This window comes from Mobula hypostoma, chromosome 1 (assembly GCF_963921235.1).
Source record: "Mobula hypostoma chromosome 1, sMobHyp1.1, whole genome shotgun sequence".
NCBI classification, from domain to species: Eukaryota; Metazoa; Chordata; class Chondrichthyes; order Myliobatiformes; family Myliobatidae; genus Mobula; species Mobula hypostoma.
Window position 1 is genome coordinate 142,998,868 of NC_086097.1, and position 16,745 is coordinate 143,015,612.

Consider the following 16,745-nt stretch of genomic DNA (forward strand, 5'->3'; position numbering starts at 1 on the left):
CTCCTTAGTCTTTTTCACATTAAGCTGCAGATAATTCTGCTCACACCATGTGACAAAGTTTCCTACCGTAGCCCTGTACTCAGCCTACCGTAGCCCTGTACTCAGCCTCATCTCCCTTGCTGATGCATCCAACTATGGCAGTGTCATCCGAAAACTTCTGAAGATGACAAGACTCTGTGCAGTAGTTGAAGTGTGAGGTGTAAATATGCAATAGAAGACAAACTGGGCAAATAGTAAGAAACTTAAGTAAATAAATAAATAATACTGAAAGCATGAGTTGCAGAGACAATGAAAGTGAGCCCATAGGTTTTGGAACCAGTGACGTATCCATGCTGGCTGAAGAGTCCGATGGTTAAAAGGAAATACCTACTGCTAAACCTGGTGGCGGGGGACCTAGGACTTGGCTTCCACAGCTTTCTGTGGCAATGAATTCCATAGATTTGCCACTCTCTAGCTAAAGAACGTTCTCCTCATCTTTGTTCTAAAGGGGTGCATTTGCATTGAGTCTGTGCTCTCTGGTCCTAGACCACCACACCATACCCCCTCCTCCCAAAACTGGAAACATTCTCTCCATGTCCACTCCATCTAGGCCTTTCAATGTTCTATAGGTTTCAATGAAATTCCCCCATCCTTCTTTGAAACTCCAGTGAGTACAGGCCCGAAGCCATCAAACAGTCCTAATACATTAACCCTTTCATACCTGGGATCATTCTCTTAAACCTCCTTTGAACCCTTTCCAATGTCAGCACATCCTTTCTCAGATAAGAGGTCCCAAACTGCTCACAATATTCCAAGTGTGGTCTAAACAATGTCTTATAAATTCTCAACGTTACATCCCTGCAGTTATAATCTAGCCCTCTTGTAATGAATGCTAACATTGCATTTGCCTTCCCTACCATTGACTCAACCTGCAAGTAAATCTTTAGGGAATCTTATATGAGGACTCTTATGTCCTTTTGCACCTCCAATTTTTGAATTCACTCTCCATTTATAAAATAGTCTCTGCCTTTATTCCTTCTGCAAAAAGTGCATGACCTTACACTTCTCTACACTGTGTTCCATCTGCTATATCTTTGCCCATTCTCCTAATTTGTCCAAGACCTTCAGCAGATTTCCTACTTCCTCAACACTACCTACCCTCCCACTTATCTTTGTATTGCCTGCAACTGGGCTACAAAGCTATCAATTCAATCGTCCACATCACTGAAGTAAAAGTTGAAAAGAAGCAGTTCCAACACCAACTCCTGTGGAACACCACTAGTCACTGGTAGCCAAACAGAAAAAGTTCCCTTTATTCCTACTCTATGCTTCCTACCAGTCAGCCAATCTTCATTCATGCTAGTATCTTTCTTGTAAACCATGAGCTCTAACCTTGTTTAACAGTCTCATGCGCAGCACCCTTCAAAGGCCATCTGAAAATCCAAGTAAACAACATCCACTAACTCTTCTTTGTCTATCCTGCCTGTTATTTCCTCTAAGAATACCAACAGATTTGTCAGGCAAGATTTCCTCAAGAAAACCATGCTGACTTCGGCCTATTTCTAGCTATCTATTTATTTATTTATCAACATGCAGCACAGAGTAGGCATTCTGGCCCTTCAAGCTGGCATGCTGCTGCTGTATTCCACAGTGAAGACTGATGCAAAATACTTGTTCAATTTGTCCACCATTTCTTGTCCCCAATTACTACCTCTTCAGCATAATTTTCCAGCAGTCCACTATCTATTCTTGCCTTTCTTTCACTCTTTTTACTTCATATCTGACACAAACTTTGCTATCCTCTTTTATATTATGGGCCAGCTTACCTTCATTTTTCACCTTTTCTTCCCTTATTGTTTTTTATGTTGCCTTTTCTTGGTTTTTAAAAGCAGCTCAATCCTCCAGCTTCCCACTAATTTTTGCGATATCTATGCTACCCCTTTTGCTTTGATGCTGTTTATTATTTCTCTGGTCAGCCATTGTTGCCTCATCCTCCCTTTAGAATGTTTCTTCTTCTTTGAGATGAAGATGATAGTTAAAAATCATTTCACAGCAGTTAGCGGGACATTTTTGGAAGGTGCTAAAAATTTAAAATAAAAGAACATTACTGCTAGTGTAAAGACAAAAAAAAAATTACCAAGATTATCTCGCAAGGCACTAGCATCCAAATGTTTGTCAAAGTTGTAGTTTGGAACCAATTTGAGCCTCATCCTTGAGTAAGTCTCCGCACTTGATAGCTTCCATTTTATTTCAGAGGGGTTCCTGTAGAGTAACAAGAACACTTGTAATTTATATTGGTTTGTTGTTAAAAAGAGTCATCTATGTATATGTACACTCAGTGTATTAGATACACCTGCACACCTGTCTGTTCATGCAAATGATCTAACCAGCCAATCATGTGGCAGCAACTCAATGCATAAAACCAAGCAGAAATGATCAAGACCAAACATCAGAATGGGGAAGATGTGATCTAAGAGTCTTTGATCATGGAATGATTGTTGGATTGTTGGTGCCAGATAGGGTGGGTTGAGTATCTCAGAAACTGCTGATCTCTTGGGATTTTCACACACAACAGTCTCTAGAACTTACAGGGAATGGTGCAAAAAAACAAAACAAAAACACTCAGTGAGCAGCAGTTCTGTGGGTGAAAACACTTTGTTAATGAGAGAGGTTGGAGGAGAATGGCCAGACTGGGTTCAAGATGACAGGAAGGAGACAGTAACTCAAATAATAACTTGTTATAACACTAGTGTGCAGAACAGCATCTCTGAATGTACAATATGTCGAACCTTGAAGTGGATGGAGACAGCAACAGAAGACTATGAACATACAGTCTGTGGTCATTCTATAGGTACAGAAAGTATCTAATCAAGTGGCCACTGAGTGTATACGGGCATTAAATATCCAGTCATAGTGTTGTGCAGCACAGAGATAGGCCCTTCAGCTCACCATGTCCACACTAATTCCATTTTCCCACTCTAGGGTCATATTTTTTCCTACACTTTCCTATTTAACTGTCTGTCTAGATGCCTATTAAATGTAGTAATTGTATCTCATTCCACTCACCATGCTTAAAAAAAACCTGAGACATCCATTAAACTACTACACCTTACTTTGAAATTATGCCCTCATGTTTACCACCACTCTCCAACCCCACGTCTCTCAGGTTCCCCATCACCTCTTGGGTCCTCAGAGCCCCCATTGTCTTCCCACCCCAGCTTCCCTAAACACCCCAACCCTCCCCCCACTTCCTCTGATGCCACCAACTGTCCTCCCCTCTATGATCCTTGCTCTAATTCCTGCCATGTCTTTGCCATTCCGTCTGACATTCCCCTCTCTGAAGTAGCATATTCTGTCTCCAGCAAGGGCCTTACCTTTGTTCTTCTTCACCCGCATCTCGGTGAGTACTACTCCCACCATGACTTTGAGCTCTTCTTCCATTGCCTCCATCTCCAAGTCCACATCTTTGACAAGACTTCTCCACCCTGCACCCCTTCTCCCATCCCCAAACCTCCACCCCTTCTTGGTTCTCTGCCTGCTCTGGATCTTTTCATCTCTCAATTGCTGATGAGACCTCAACCGGCTTGACGTCAGCACTCCTCCCCACTCTTCGAACCTTACTTCCACTGAACGTTCTTCCCTCCACTCTCTCTCTGCACAAATTCCAACCTTACCATCAAACCCACAGACAAAAGAAGGTGCTCTTGTAGTGTGGTGGACTGACATCTATCTAGATCAGGCCAGGTGACAACTCTCAGACACCTCCTCTTCCTTACCTCCTGAGAAGGAACCCACTCCGAACCATCAGAATTCTCTGACACCATCATTTACGTCATCAACTCTGGAGATCTCCCATCCACTGCCACCATACTCATGATTCCATTACCCCGCACTGCTCATTTCTACCTCCAATCTGAGATCCACAAACCTGGCTGTCTAGGTAGGCCCATTGTCTCTGCCTACTCCTGCTCCACTGAATTTGTGTCAGTATACCTTGACTCCATTCTACCCCCTTGATTCAGTCCCCTCCCACCTACACTCATGATAGTTCACATTCTCTCAATCTCCTTGGCCACCTTATTTTCACCACAGATGTCTAGTCCCTATACACTTCCATCCTTCATCAAGAGGCCTTAAAGCTCTCCGCTTCTTTCTCAACAGAAGAACTAACTGGTTCCCCTCCACCACCAGCCTTTTCAATCTGGCAAAACTGGTCCTCACCCTCAACAATTTCTCCTTTGGCTCCCCCCACTTTCTCCAAACTCAAAGGATAGCCAAGAGCACCTATATGGGCCCCAGTTATGCCTGCCTTTTTGTTGACTACATAGAACAGTCCATGTTCCAAGACTTCCCTGGTAATACTCCCCAAATCTTCCTGCACTACACTGGCGATTGCAATGGTGCTGGTTCATGCATTCATGCAATCTTCCTGCACTACATTGACGATTGCACTGGTGCTGCTGCTGCTTCATGCACCCATGCAATCTTCCTCCACAACACTGACGACTGAAATGGTGATGCTTCACGCACCCATGCTGACCTCAACAATTTCTTCATCTTTGCCTCCAAACTTAGCATCTTCAAATTTCTGTGAAGGTGGTTCTGAATTGTCATATTTTTACACTTATTGATTATGACTTACCGTTCTGCCCAGGCTCCACGGGGGCAGGTAAGAAGTCGCCTCAGTGAGCTCCACTGGCGAAGTACTGCTCTGTGGTGGCTGTTAATCTGCTTCAGCGTGTTGCTGTATCGAGCATTCTCACCCCTCACACGTTTCCAGAAGGGCTCCAGTATCAACTCCTAGCACAAAGACAAGAGGAATCCATTCTTATGCAGTGTTTTGTTCTTCCATAATCATGAATCATTTTTCACAATGGAAATAAAAATTTAGCCAAATTCTAATCAGCTTCCCATGTTCAATGCAGTTATAAGGCTTTTTGCCTCATTCCTCTGCCTCACTTACATAGATTGTCACATCAGCGTCTGTTCTGCAGTTGTAGGCGGACGGACAGTGTATAGGTGAATGGGGGAGTCAGTTAGTTCTTCCAGTGGGTGTGGCCTGCAATGATCTGGAGATGATTGTCAACTCTAAATGCTGAGTAGGTAATGGAATTAACCATTAAGTGAATAACCTGTGCTTATTGTATCAGATCCAATAGTCCATTCTCAGGGTTTTAAACTTCCATATCATTTACAGAAAAACTAATTTACTCAGGTAAGAAATGTTTGGATATTTTGGAGGTGACCACTGGTAGAGGTCTTTGTAACTCTGCCTTTTTGGATTGAGACTGAAGCATGCATTTCAGTGGCCTCCCATTATCTATTCCATTACTCTATTTAATCTGCATCCTGTGAAATAAAATATAATTTAATTCATTTTGTAAACCTATTATTTATTCCTGTTGCCTATTTTTATGCTTGAGACTGATTTCTAATTTGCTTTTTTAATGAATTTAATCTGCCGTTGGGCTCAGCATCCACCACGAATGTGACTGGGGCTATGAAATATATGAACTACAAGGCATTCTACAACAGGTCATTAAGCCAACTGTGTCTTTCTGATTACATTAACTGGTACCAAGAAGAGGACGAATCTGTCACACCACAGCCACAAAGGGATTCTTCATTCACACACTGTCTTACCTTCAACACATTTGTTATTCATTCACCGCAGAGTCAAAATCTTTATGTTAGCCATTTATCACTAATGTACACACATCACCGCAATATTTGTCATTCAAAGAGAAGCCCTGTGACCATTCAATTGGGCCATCAATTGATGTACAATCTTTACTATAAACACTACACCTAATAGCAAGAGTCAGAAACTTCTCTTGGCAGAAACACAGAACAAAAACTTGGCTGCAAAAAAGAACAGTCAAGTCCTTTAAAACTAAAGATGAACTGTTTAATTGACTTATGTTGTTAAGTCTGGTCATAATGGTAGAAATATTGGAATTACTACGTGAAAGACCAGAGCATATACACTCAGTGGTCACTTTATAGATACCTCCAACACCTAATTAGTGCATGTTCAAGGTCTTCTACTGCTATAGCCCATCCGCTTCAAGGTTCAATGTGTTACGTGTTCAGAGATGCTCTTCTGCACACCACTGTTGTCACATTGTTATTTGAGTTACTGTTGCCTTCCTGTCATCTTAAACCAGTCTGGTCACTCTCCTCTGACCTCTCTCATTAACAAGGTGTCTTCGCCCACTGAACTGCAGCTCACTGGATGTATTTTTTGTTTTTCATACCATCGTCTGTGAACTCTAGGGACTGTTGTGCATGAAAGTCCCAAGAGATCAGCAATTTCTGAGATACTCAAACCACCCCGTCTGGCACCAACAATCATTCCACGATCAAAGTCGCTTAGATCAGATTTCTTCCCCATTTTGCTGTTTGGTCTGAACAACAACTGAACCGTTTGACCATACCTGCATGCTTTTAGGCAATGAAATGCTGCTACGTGATGAACTGGTCAGATTTCATTAACCAGTCGATGTACGGGTGTACTTAATAAAGTGGTCATTGAGGGCAAGTTTGCCTAGTGCCATCCCAGTGATATTGAGAACGATGCTCATGATCTTAAAGAATCTCTAAAGCCCAAGAAATAACATGAGGAATCCCACCTTGGCCATGACTATTTTGAGGTCCAAAGGCACCTGTTCCTCCTAAACATGCTAAACTTACCATGTTCTGTTATAAAATAATGTATTTCCTGGAAGTACAATTAATTTTATTAAAATTCATTTTGAGCAATGCCAACAACATTTAATGTCCTGTTCCAATTGCCTTCCTAATTGTTGCAATCCTTCTGGTGATGGGATGCTCACAGTGCTGCTGGGCAGAACTTCTAGAGTTTAGACCCAGCGACCATGAAGGACCAGTGATATACTTTTGAATTAGCATGGTGTGTGGCATGGAAGGAAACTTGCTGGTGGTGGTACTCCCATGGATGTACTTCCCTCATCTTTCTTTGGGAGGATTTATCAAGGGAGTCTGAGTGAGCAAATTCAGTTCACTTTGCAGCCATTGGGTACTAGTGGTATATGAAGCGAATGTTCAGGCTGGTGGCTGGAATGTTTTGCCCTCTGTGGTCTTTAGCTCCGTTAGAGTTGTTGGAGCTGCACTTACCCTAGCAAGGCAAAAATGGTCTATGTCGTCTTGGGTGGCAGGAAACGAGTCACTCACCGACCTGCTTCAAGCTACCTAAAAACCAAATGTTTTGTGCCTGGTCCAACTGAGTTTCTGGTCAGTAGTGACTCCCAGGAAATGGATGGTGGAAGACCTGGTGATGGTAATGCCACTGAATATCAAGGGTAGGTGTTTAGACGCTCTCTTTTGGGGGAGATGGTCATTATCTGCCACTTTTGTGGTACAGAAGTCATTTGCTATTTACCAGTCTGTGCCTGTTGTCTAGATCAAGCTGTACGCAGTCATGGATTGCTTTATTTGCTGAAGATTGCGAATAGAAATGAACCCTGCACAACCATCAGCAAGCATTCCCACTTCTGACGTGATGATAAAAGGGAAGACGAAGGAGCTGATGATAGTTGGGGATCTGAAAGAATCAATAATATTCATTTAGGAAATTGGTGAGGTAGAGTCCATGATGGAATAAAATTCATATAACTGTGGAAGGAGATGAAATAGGCAGAGACTGCATTAAAATAGAGCAAAAGAATCTGTGACAGGAGATTATATAATGAGTGGAGCCCTCAACAGTGTCAATAGGTTACAAAGGTGCTTAATGGGTCAACTTGTCTTCAGCGTTCACGAGCTGCAATAGTTACCTGGAACTTGGAACGACTCTCCCCACGCTCATGCTCCCGACGCAGAGCACTGCTCATTAGTGAGTCGTAACAGGAGTTCCAGAAGCTGGACATCTGTTTGTGACTTGTGTCGAATGTGTCCGATTCATATTGAGCCATGGCTTTTAAAACCTGCAAAGACATACGTGGTTATGCAAGCAATCACACCAAATAAAACCCATTGATACAAATAATAGATAGGAAGATCACAGCCAGGTGAGGTGAAGGAGTGCAGAGTAAGGTAGGCTCTAAAGGTAAGACTGGATATAATGTGATGGGAGAAGTATTCTGGGTCAGAATGGAACATACTAGAAGAAACAGAAGTAGAGGCAAGACTGTATCCTACACAAGGTATGGAGAACAAAATAAAGGCAGAAGTTGCAGGTATGGAGCATTGCAATTGTTACTGGAGTTGAATTTCAGAAAGACAAAATTAAATCTTACTACTGCTTTTGGGAATTCAAATTCACGTGCTAAATTAAATTTTTAATAATAAAGCTCATAGCGGTAATGGTAAGTATGAAATCAGCAGATTGTTGTAAAGTCCTATCTAGTTCACAGTGTTTTTCAGCAGAAAAAAAAAATCTACCATCGTTAGGGTATGACTTCTTTGACTCCAGATCTACCAATGTGGTCAATTTTGAAATGGCTGCAAACCTTTCAAATTAACGAGTGTGTAGGCATGGAAAATACAATGCTGGTTTTGCTAGTGATATTGTCATTCATATACAAAACAACATGGTCTTTCCAGCATGTACATCTACCCAAAAAGGCTTTAGCTGTCTTCCCACTTCAACTCCCTCTTAGTCTCCATGTCTCTTGATTCCTTGTTTTGGACTTGTTCATCATTGGATGAAGACCTTGCTCCATCAAGCCTGTATAGCAGGTACTAAGCAATGGCCATCCCCAGAGTGAAAAAATACACATAAAGGCAAGTCCCCTTCTCCAAGCTGGAGGAGAAAAAAGACATTTTCAACTCTAAGCTATTGTCTGGGAAGAAGATCTTCAACTTCCCTTAAAAGTCACAGTTAGTCTTTTCCCTCCAGTTTTTTAAAAATAAACAATCAATATATTATCTTTGCAAATTATCATTTTTAAAAAATTGCTGTTGCTTATCTACCATCATATATTTTAATATACAAGCTGTTCCTGTATAGCTACAACAGTGGCATCTACCTGACAATGCTGGGAACTGCTCAGGTATGTCCTGTCCACAAGAAACAGGACAACTCCAATCCAGCTAACTACCACCTCATTATAGTTTGCTTTCGAACATCAGCAAAGTGATGAAAGAGATAGGTGATAGTGCCCACAAGCAGCACTGGTTTAGGAAAACTCTGTTCTCAAAAGCTCAGGACAGGTTTTGCCAAAGTCACTCAGCTTCTAAACTTATTAAAGCAGAGGTCCAGGCTTGGACAAAAGAACTGAAATCCTCAGGTAAAGTGAAAATAGGTTTATCAAAGCAACATTTGATTGAATATGACATCAATGAGCCCTGGCCAAATTGGAGTCAATGAGAATTAAGGGAAAGGCCTCCACTAGTTGGAATCACAGTAGGCACAAAGGAAGATTGTTGTAGTGGTTGGAGGTCTATCGTCTCAGTCACTGGATATCTCTTCAGGATAACCTCAGGAAGATGTCCCAGTCCCAACCATCTTCAGCTGCTTCATCATAAGTAGGGGTGTTCACTGAAGATTGCAGAACGTTCAGCACAATTTGGGATTCCTTAGGTAATGAAGCAGTTCACATAAAATGCAGCAAACCTGGACGATATCCTGTCTCGGACTGTTAGGTGACAAGTAACATTTGCACCATGCATGTCAGGCAACAATGGTATTCAACAAAAGAAGATCCAGACAGCACCCCATGACATTTAATGGTATCACCATCACTGAAACCCCCTTTTCCAATATTCTGGGCATTACCACTGACCAGAAACTTCACTGGAGTAGCCATGGCAACAAGAGTAGATCAGGGGCTAGGAATCCTGTGGGAAGTAACTCACCTCTCAATTCCCCGAAGCCTGTCCACTACCTACAAGACTCAAGTGAGGAGTGTGATGGAACACTCTGCCTGCTTGGATGAGTGCAGCTCCACTACACTCAAGAAACTTGACACCATTCAGGATGTAGCGTCCCACTTGGTAGGCACCCCACTCATGAACTTCCACTCACTCTATAATCATCACAGCAGCAGCAATTTGTACCATCTTCAGGATGCACTGCAACAACTCACCAAGAATCCTTAGGCAGCACCTTCCAAACCTATGACCTCTACTAGTTAAGAAGGACAAAGGTAACAAAAACATGGGAAACTATTATCTAGAAGTTGCCTCTCCAAGCCACACACCATCCTGACTTGGAAATACATTGTGTAGCACCATGGTCCTGAAAAATGTTGTCTCGGTTTTACTGTGTACTGTACCAGCAGTTATGGTCAAAATGACAATAAAAAGTGACTTGACTTGACTTGATTGTCATTCCTTCCCTGTCACTGGGTCAAAATCCTGGAACTTCCTCCCTAATAGCATTTTGATTATACCTACATATCAGGGACTACAGTGGTTCAGGGCAGCAGCTCTCCCATCACCTTCTCAATTAAATTTTGGCTCAGCCTGCAAAGCCCACATCCCTTGAATGAAAAAAAACAAAATGATGCAGATGTGAGACTCCTGAAATAAGAACATAAATTGCCGGGAATGTTAACCTAAGAGAATAAACAACAAGCATCACTCTAGGTCAATGATCTTTCATTAGAACTTTAATGAAAGGTCATTGACACAACATGTGGTCATGTTTTTAAACTAAATTTTGTGTCTATTTTAGCCAAGTCATCTTTCATATCCATGTAAATTGTTTCAGTGAAATTCAAGACTATTAATTAATAACATCACCATCCAAATATTATGAACCCTAGAAAATAATTTTATCATAATATTATAAATTAACTCAGTTCCAGTGTGTAACGCTAGATACAAGGCAGCCCCTTCCCTGGATAGCTCAACAACGTATCTGAAAAGCTATTATGAATTCATTTACAAACATCCTCTAGCCTATTATTGTCAATCTAGTTTATAGTGTCTGCAAGAACATTGGTTACCTCCCTACCCCACCACCACACATTAATGCTTAACTGAGGATTTAATATGGGAGATGTATGGGCCACATTGTGCTGAAGAAACTAGGAAAAAGATTAAGAAAGAAGCAGGATATCTGGGTAACAGCAGGATGTAAAAAAGCAACAAGGAGAACAGGTTCTGAGGATGTACATGGACTACCTACTTTCACAGTAAGTGAAATGTGAAGAATCAAACAATGCAGTGTACTATATGATGGGATAAAACACAAAATAAATCATGGCAAACTATTTGATCGACACCAAGAATGGGTATTAAAATTTTGCATGTTCTAGAAGAAAACGATGCCGTCAATATGAGGAAGCACAGTATTTAAATAGTGAAGCCCAGAAGAGTGAGGATTATGTTAACAGCACTTCCAAATCACCCTTCCGTACATGTCATACTATGATCAAATAGTACACAGAGATGCTTAAAATACTCACATTTCTTTCCATGAATGATTTCCACTCCGAGGTGACACAGAAATGCTGGAAATCCTCGAAGAATGTCGGACTGCCATTGGTGGGAGGCAGGGACGGCAGCTGATACTGGAGCTCAAGCAGCTGGTAGCATTGGTCCATCAAAGTGCGGGCGATTGGCATCAGGTATGAGAAGATGTCTGACTTGTCTTTGATAGATCTGGAGAGAGGCTCATCTAGCTTTCCCAACAAGAAACAGGCCTCTTCCTTCCGTATCGGCATGGTCTGAAGGAGGCTGTGTAGCTTGACACAGGCCATTGCACACACCTGAGTAGAGCAGCAGAACACAGGTCTGACTGATGAATTCAAACTGAAAAAAATGTCTAGTCTGCTTATGTACTGTAGATAATTAATGGGCAGCGATAGAGGCAGGGAGCTGATGACACATTTAAATCCAATAAATGATAACCAGTGGTCCTATTCAATTGCCAAACATTGTGTTGAATAAAGAATGATCTAGTTCAGCCAAAAAGGGAATTGTCCTTGAGAGTCAGCTTCACTTGATTCAGTATGTACTTGATATCAGGCAAAGCAATAGGAAGATCTACCCAGGTTTAGTGAATGCAGTGATGTGTGAACTTAATAAATTTGCAATGTGGAAAAGATTGCCCGAACCTGGCAATGCCTGTGTTTATGCTCTACAGCAGGGGTTCCCAACCTGGGGTCCATGCACCCCTTGGTTAATGGTAGGGAGCCATGGCATAAAGAAGTTCGGGAACCCCTGCTCCATAGAACTTTAAAGTTGCTTCCTTGTACTTCTTTATTCTTCATGTACTTAACTGGGTTTCTCTCAAATGCTTTAATGCAATTTGCCTCAGGTACTCCTGCGGCGAAAGTTCCATATTCTAACCATGGACTGGATATGCTGTTGCCTGAATTCCTTATTTATTTATCAGGGACTATCTTTTTATGGCAGCCTCAACTTTGAATATCCAAGTGGAAATATCTTCCTATATCTAAGATATAAACACATTCAAAATTTTAAACGACTTTATTTGATTGCCTGTTTTTGTTCCTAGTAAAAAAGTCAAATTGCCCAGCCAATTTTCTATTTGTTAGAATCTCTTGGTTTTATTATATTTGCAATAAACCTTTGTATTTCTTTCTCCAGTGCTTTTGAGTAGTCTTTTGTATCATGAGAGATCAGAACTCTGCACATTTGTCCAAGTATGATGCAACTAAAGTATCATAAAAGTGAGGCCATAAATTTTGAAACAATCTAAAACAATGGAACAAAGAGCCTGACAGGCTTGAAAATTTTTTAAGATGGTTGAAGATGGAAAGCTTAATAAAGCATGCTCAATCAAGATTTTAAATAACGACACCAACAACAATGTCAAGGACAATGTGTTAAATGTTTGTGGATCACTGCCATCTGTTGTACTGCTTTCATGTCTGGGCACCACACCAGAAACGATAACAAGGCCTTAAAAGGTGCAGAGGAGATTTATTATAACAATGTTATGGATAGGATGTTTTATTATGAGAAGTGATGACAGAAACTGAAATTGTTCTTGTTACAGCAAAGGCTTGGGGAAGTTTTAATGAAAATGTTAAATATCATGAGGGTTTTTAATTAGAATGAAAAGGGAGGGGGAACTTCCTGTATTGAACATTGGTTTACCGAGCACGTGTATTTAAGATCATCAGATAAACAATCAAAAGTAAGATGTAGTTTCAGACAATGAGGTATGATGTCCTGGAATTCCCCAATTTAATCCCTGTAGTTGATTGAATGGTAACTCAAAGGGGAATGAGATTTATTTAAGATGCAAGAAAAATGTTACAGAAAAGAGGAAAATTAACCACAGACCAGCCTTTCAAGGAGTTGCATTATTAAAAACAAACAATTTTCCTCAGTTAATTAAAAATAGCTCATTATGAGTCCTGCAATGAAGAGTGATGTTCCCTGCATTTAGAAAAGGTTCAATTTAATGACTTATTAAATGGAGATGGCAAATATGTCAGCAGACCGCATGTAAGCAGCTGAGAACAGAAAACCAGTTTTACTGTTTAAAAACATAGGGAAAAGTAGATATTTTGCAAAGACAGATTAAAAATTCATCAGACTAATCTTCCAGAATCAGACAGTCCCAACGTCATTGACAAAGTGAGACCACATTGAATCGGGAGGCTGTATAAGTATAACCTCCCGGTTGTATCTGCCATTAAAACTGTCAACAGCAGAAATAAGTTGAACAAACTTGGAATCTAATATATCCAAAAGATCTGCACCCTCTAAATTCCTGTGATCACAATTATGTTTGAATTTTGTGTGGCAGGAAGGTGGAGACTGGTTGGAAACCAGAGCCTTGAATTTAAATAAAGCTGATCATAGAGTATATGCACCAGGGATAAACTAGCTAAAGTATAGTGAAAATTGTAGAAAAGTTTTAAAAGTATTTCCCATTCTCTTACAATAGGGAAAGCAACCAATTGACCCTTCAATATAAACAGAGAACATAGAAAACCTACAGCACAATACAGGCCCTTCGGCCCACAAAGCTGTGCCAAACATGTATTTACTTTAGAAATTACCTAGGGTTACCCATAGCCCTCTATTTTTCTATGCTCCATGTACCTATCGAGGAATCTCTTAAAAGACTCTATTGTATCCGCTTCCAGCACCGCCCATTCCACGCACTCACTACTCTTTGCGTAAAAAAACTTACCCCTGACATCTCCTCCACCTACTTCTAAGCACCTTAAAACTGTTCCCTCTTGTGATAGCCATTTCAGCCCTGGGAAAAAGCCTTTGACTACACACACGATCAATGCCTCTCATCATCTTATACACCTCTATCAGGTCACCTCTCATCTTCTGTTGCTCCAAGGAGAAAAGGCTGAGTTCACTCAACCTATTCTCATAAGGCATGCTCCCCAATCTAAGCAACGTTCTTGTAAACAACAGGAATTCTGCAGATGCTGGAAATTCAAGCAACACACATCAAAGTTGCTGGTGAACGCAGCAGGCCAAGCAGCATCTATAGGAAGAGGCGCAGTCGACGTTTCAGGCCGAGACCCTTCGTCAGGACTACGTTCTTGTAAATCTCCTTTCTATAGTTTCCACATCCTTCCTGTAGTGATGTGACCAGAACTGAGCACAGTACTCCAAGTGGGGTCTGACCAGGGTCCTATATAGCTGTAACATTACCTCTTGGCTCTTAAACTCAATCCCATGGTTGATGAAGGTCAATGCACCATATTTCTTCTTAACCACAGAGTCAACCTGTGCAGCAGCTTTGAGTGTCCTATGGACTCAGACCCCAACATCCCTCTGATCCTCCACAATCATTAATAATGATCCAAGAATCTTACCATTAATACTACTGTATATTCTGCCATCATATTTGACCTATCAAAATGAACCACCTCACACTTATCTGGTTGAACTCCATCTGCTACCTCTCAGCCCAGTTTTACATCCTATCGATGTCCCGCTGTAACCTCTGACAGCCCTCCACGTTATCCACAACACCTCCAACCTTTATGTCATCAGCAAATTTACTAACCCATCCCTCCACTTCCTCATCCAGGTTGTTTATAAAAATCACAAAGAGTAGGGGTCCCAGAACAGATCCCTGAGGCACACCACTGGTCACGGACCTCCATGCAAAACATGACTCGTTTGCAACCACTCTTTGCCTTCAGTGGGCAAGCCAGTTCTGGATCCACAAAGCAATGTCCCCTTGGATCCCATCCATCCTTACTTTCTCAATAAGCCTTGCATGGGGTACCTTATCAAATGCCTTGCTGAAATCCATATACACTACATCTACTGCTTTTCCTTCATCAATGTGTTTAGTCACATCCTCAAAAAATTCAATCAAGCTCATAAGGCATGACCTGCCTTTGACAAAGCCATGCTGACTATTCCTAATTATAATATGCCTCTCCAAATTTTCATAAATCCTGCCTCTTAAGATCTTAACCATCAACTTACCAACCACTGAGGTAAGACTCACTGGTCCATAATTTCCTGGGCTATCTGTACTCCCTTTCTTGAATAAGAGAACAACATCTGCAACCCTCCAGTCCTCCGGAATCTCTCCTGTCCCCATTGATGATGCAAAGATCATCACCAGAAGCTCAGCAATCTCCTCCCTCACCTCCCACAGTAGCCTGGGGTACATCTCATCCGGTCCGGAGTGACTTATCCAACTTGTTTCTTTCCAAAAGCTCCAGCACATCCTCTTCCTTAATATCTATAAGCTCAAGCTTTTCAGTCCACTGTAAGTCATCCCTACAATTGCCAAGATCCTTTTCCATAGTGAATACTGAAGCAAAGTATTCATTAAGTACCTCTGCTATTTCCTCCGGTTCCACACACACTTTTCCACTGTCGCACCTGATAGGTCATATTCTCTCACGTCTTATTCTCTTGCTCTTCACATACTTGTAGAACACCCTGGGGTCTTCCTTAATGCTGCTCGCCAAGGTCTTCTCATGCCCCTTTCTGGCTCTCCTAATTTCATTCTTAAGTTCTTCTTGCTAGCCTTATAATCTTCTATCTAGTTTTTTGAACCTTTTGTAAGCTTTTCTTTTCTTCTTGACTAGATTTACAACAGCCTTGTAAACCACAGTTCCTGTACCCTACCATCCTTTCCCTTAATCATTGGAATGTACCTATGCAGAACGCCACACAAATATCCCCAGAACTTTTGCCACATTTCTGCCATACATTTCCCTGAGAACATCTGTTCCTAATTTATGCTTCCAAGTTCCTGCCTGATAGCTTCATATTTCACCTTACTCCATTTAAATGCTTTTCTAACTGGTCTGTTGCTATCTCTCTCCAATGCTGTTGTAAAGGAGATAGAATTGTGATCACTATCTCCAAAATGCTCTCTCACTGAGAGATCTGACACCTGATCAGGTTCATTTCCCAATACCAGATCAAGTGCAGCCTCTCCTCTTGTAGGCTTATCAACATATCGTGTTAGGAAACCTTCCTGAACACACTTAACAAACTCCACCCCATCTAAACCCCTCACTCTCGGGAGATGCCAATCAATATTTGGGAAATTAAAATATCTCACCACAACAACCCTGCTAATATTACTCCTTTCCAGAATCTGTCTCCCTATCTGCTTCTTGATGTCCCTGTTACTATTGGGTGGTCTGTAAAAAACACCCAGTAGAGTTATTGACCCCTTCCTGTTCCTAACTTCCACAGAGACTCAGTAGACAACCCCTCCAAGACTTCCTCCTTTTCTGCAGCTGTGACACTATCTCTGATCAGCAGTGCCACACCCCCACCTCTTTTGCCTCCCTCCCTGTCCTTTCTGAAACATCTAAAGCCTGGCTCTCTAAGTAACCATTCCTGCCCCTGAGCATTTCAAGTCTCTGTAATGG

General features: G+C 41.5%; 1 protein-coding gene across 4 annotated transcripts in view; it reads right to left on the bottom strand.

The window, feature by feature from the left end:
* nbeal2 (neurobeachin-like 2) overlaps positions 1 to 16,745 on the bottom strand; it is a 231,554-nt gene that overhangs the window by 40,967 nt on the left and 173,842 nt on the right. For all 4 annotated transcript variants that reach the window (XM_063057260.1, XM_063057242.1, XM_063057257.1 and 1 more), the window contains 4 exons: positions 11,355 to 11,657; positions 7,776 to 7,925; positions 4,622 to 4,779; positions 2,117 to 2,241 (listed from right to left, as the gene is read on the bottom strand). In XM_063057260.1, the coding sequence (XP_062913330.1) occupies positions 2,117 to 2,241; positions 4,622 to 4,779; positions 7,776 to 7,925; positions 11,355 to 11,657 (736 nt within the window). The remainder of the gene's footprint in view (positions 1 to 2,116; positions 2,242 to 4,621; positions 4,780 to 7,775; positions 7,926 to 11,354; positions 11,658 to 16,745) is intronic.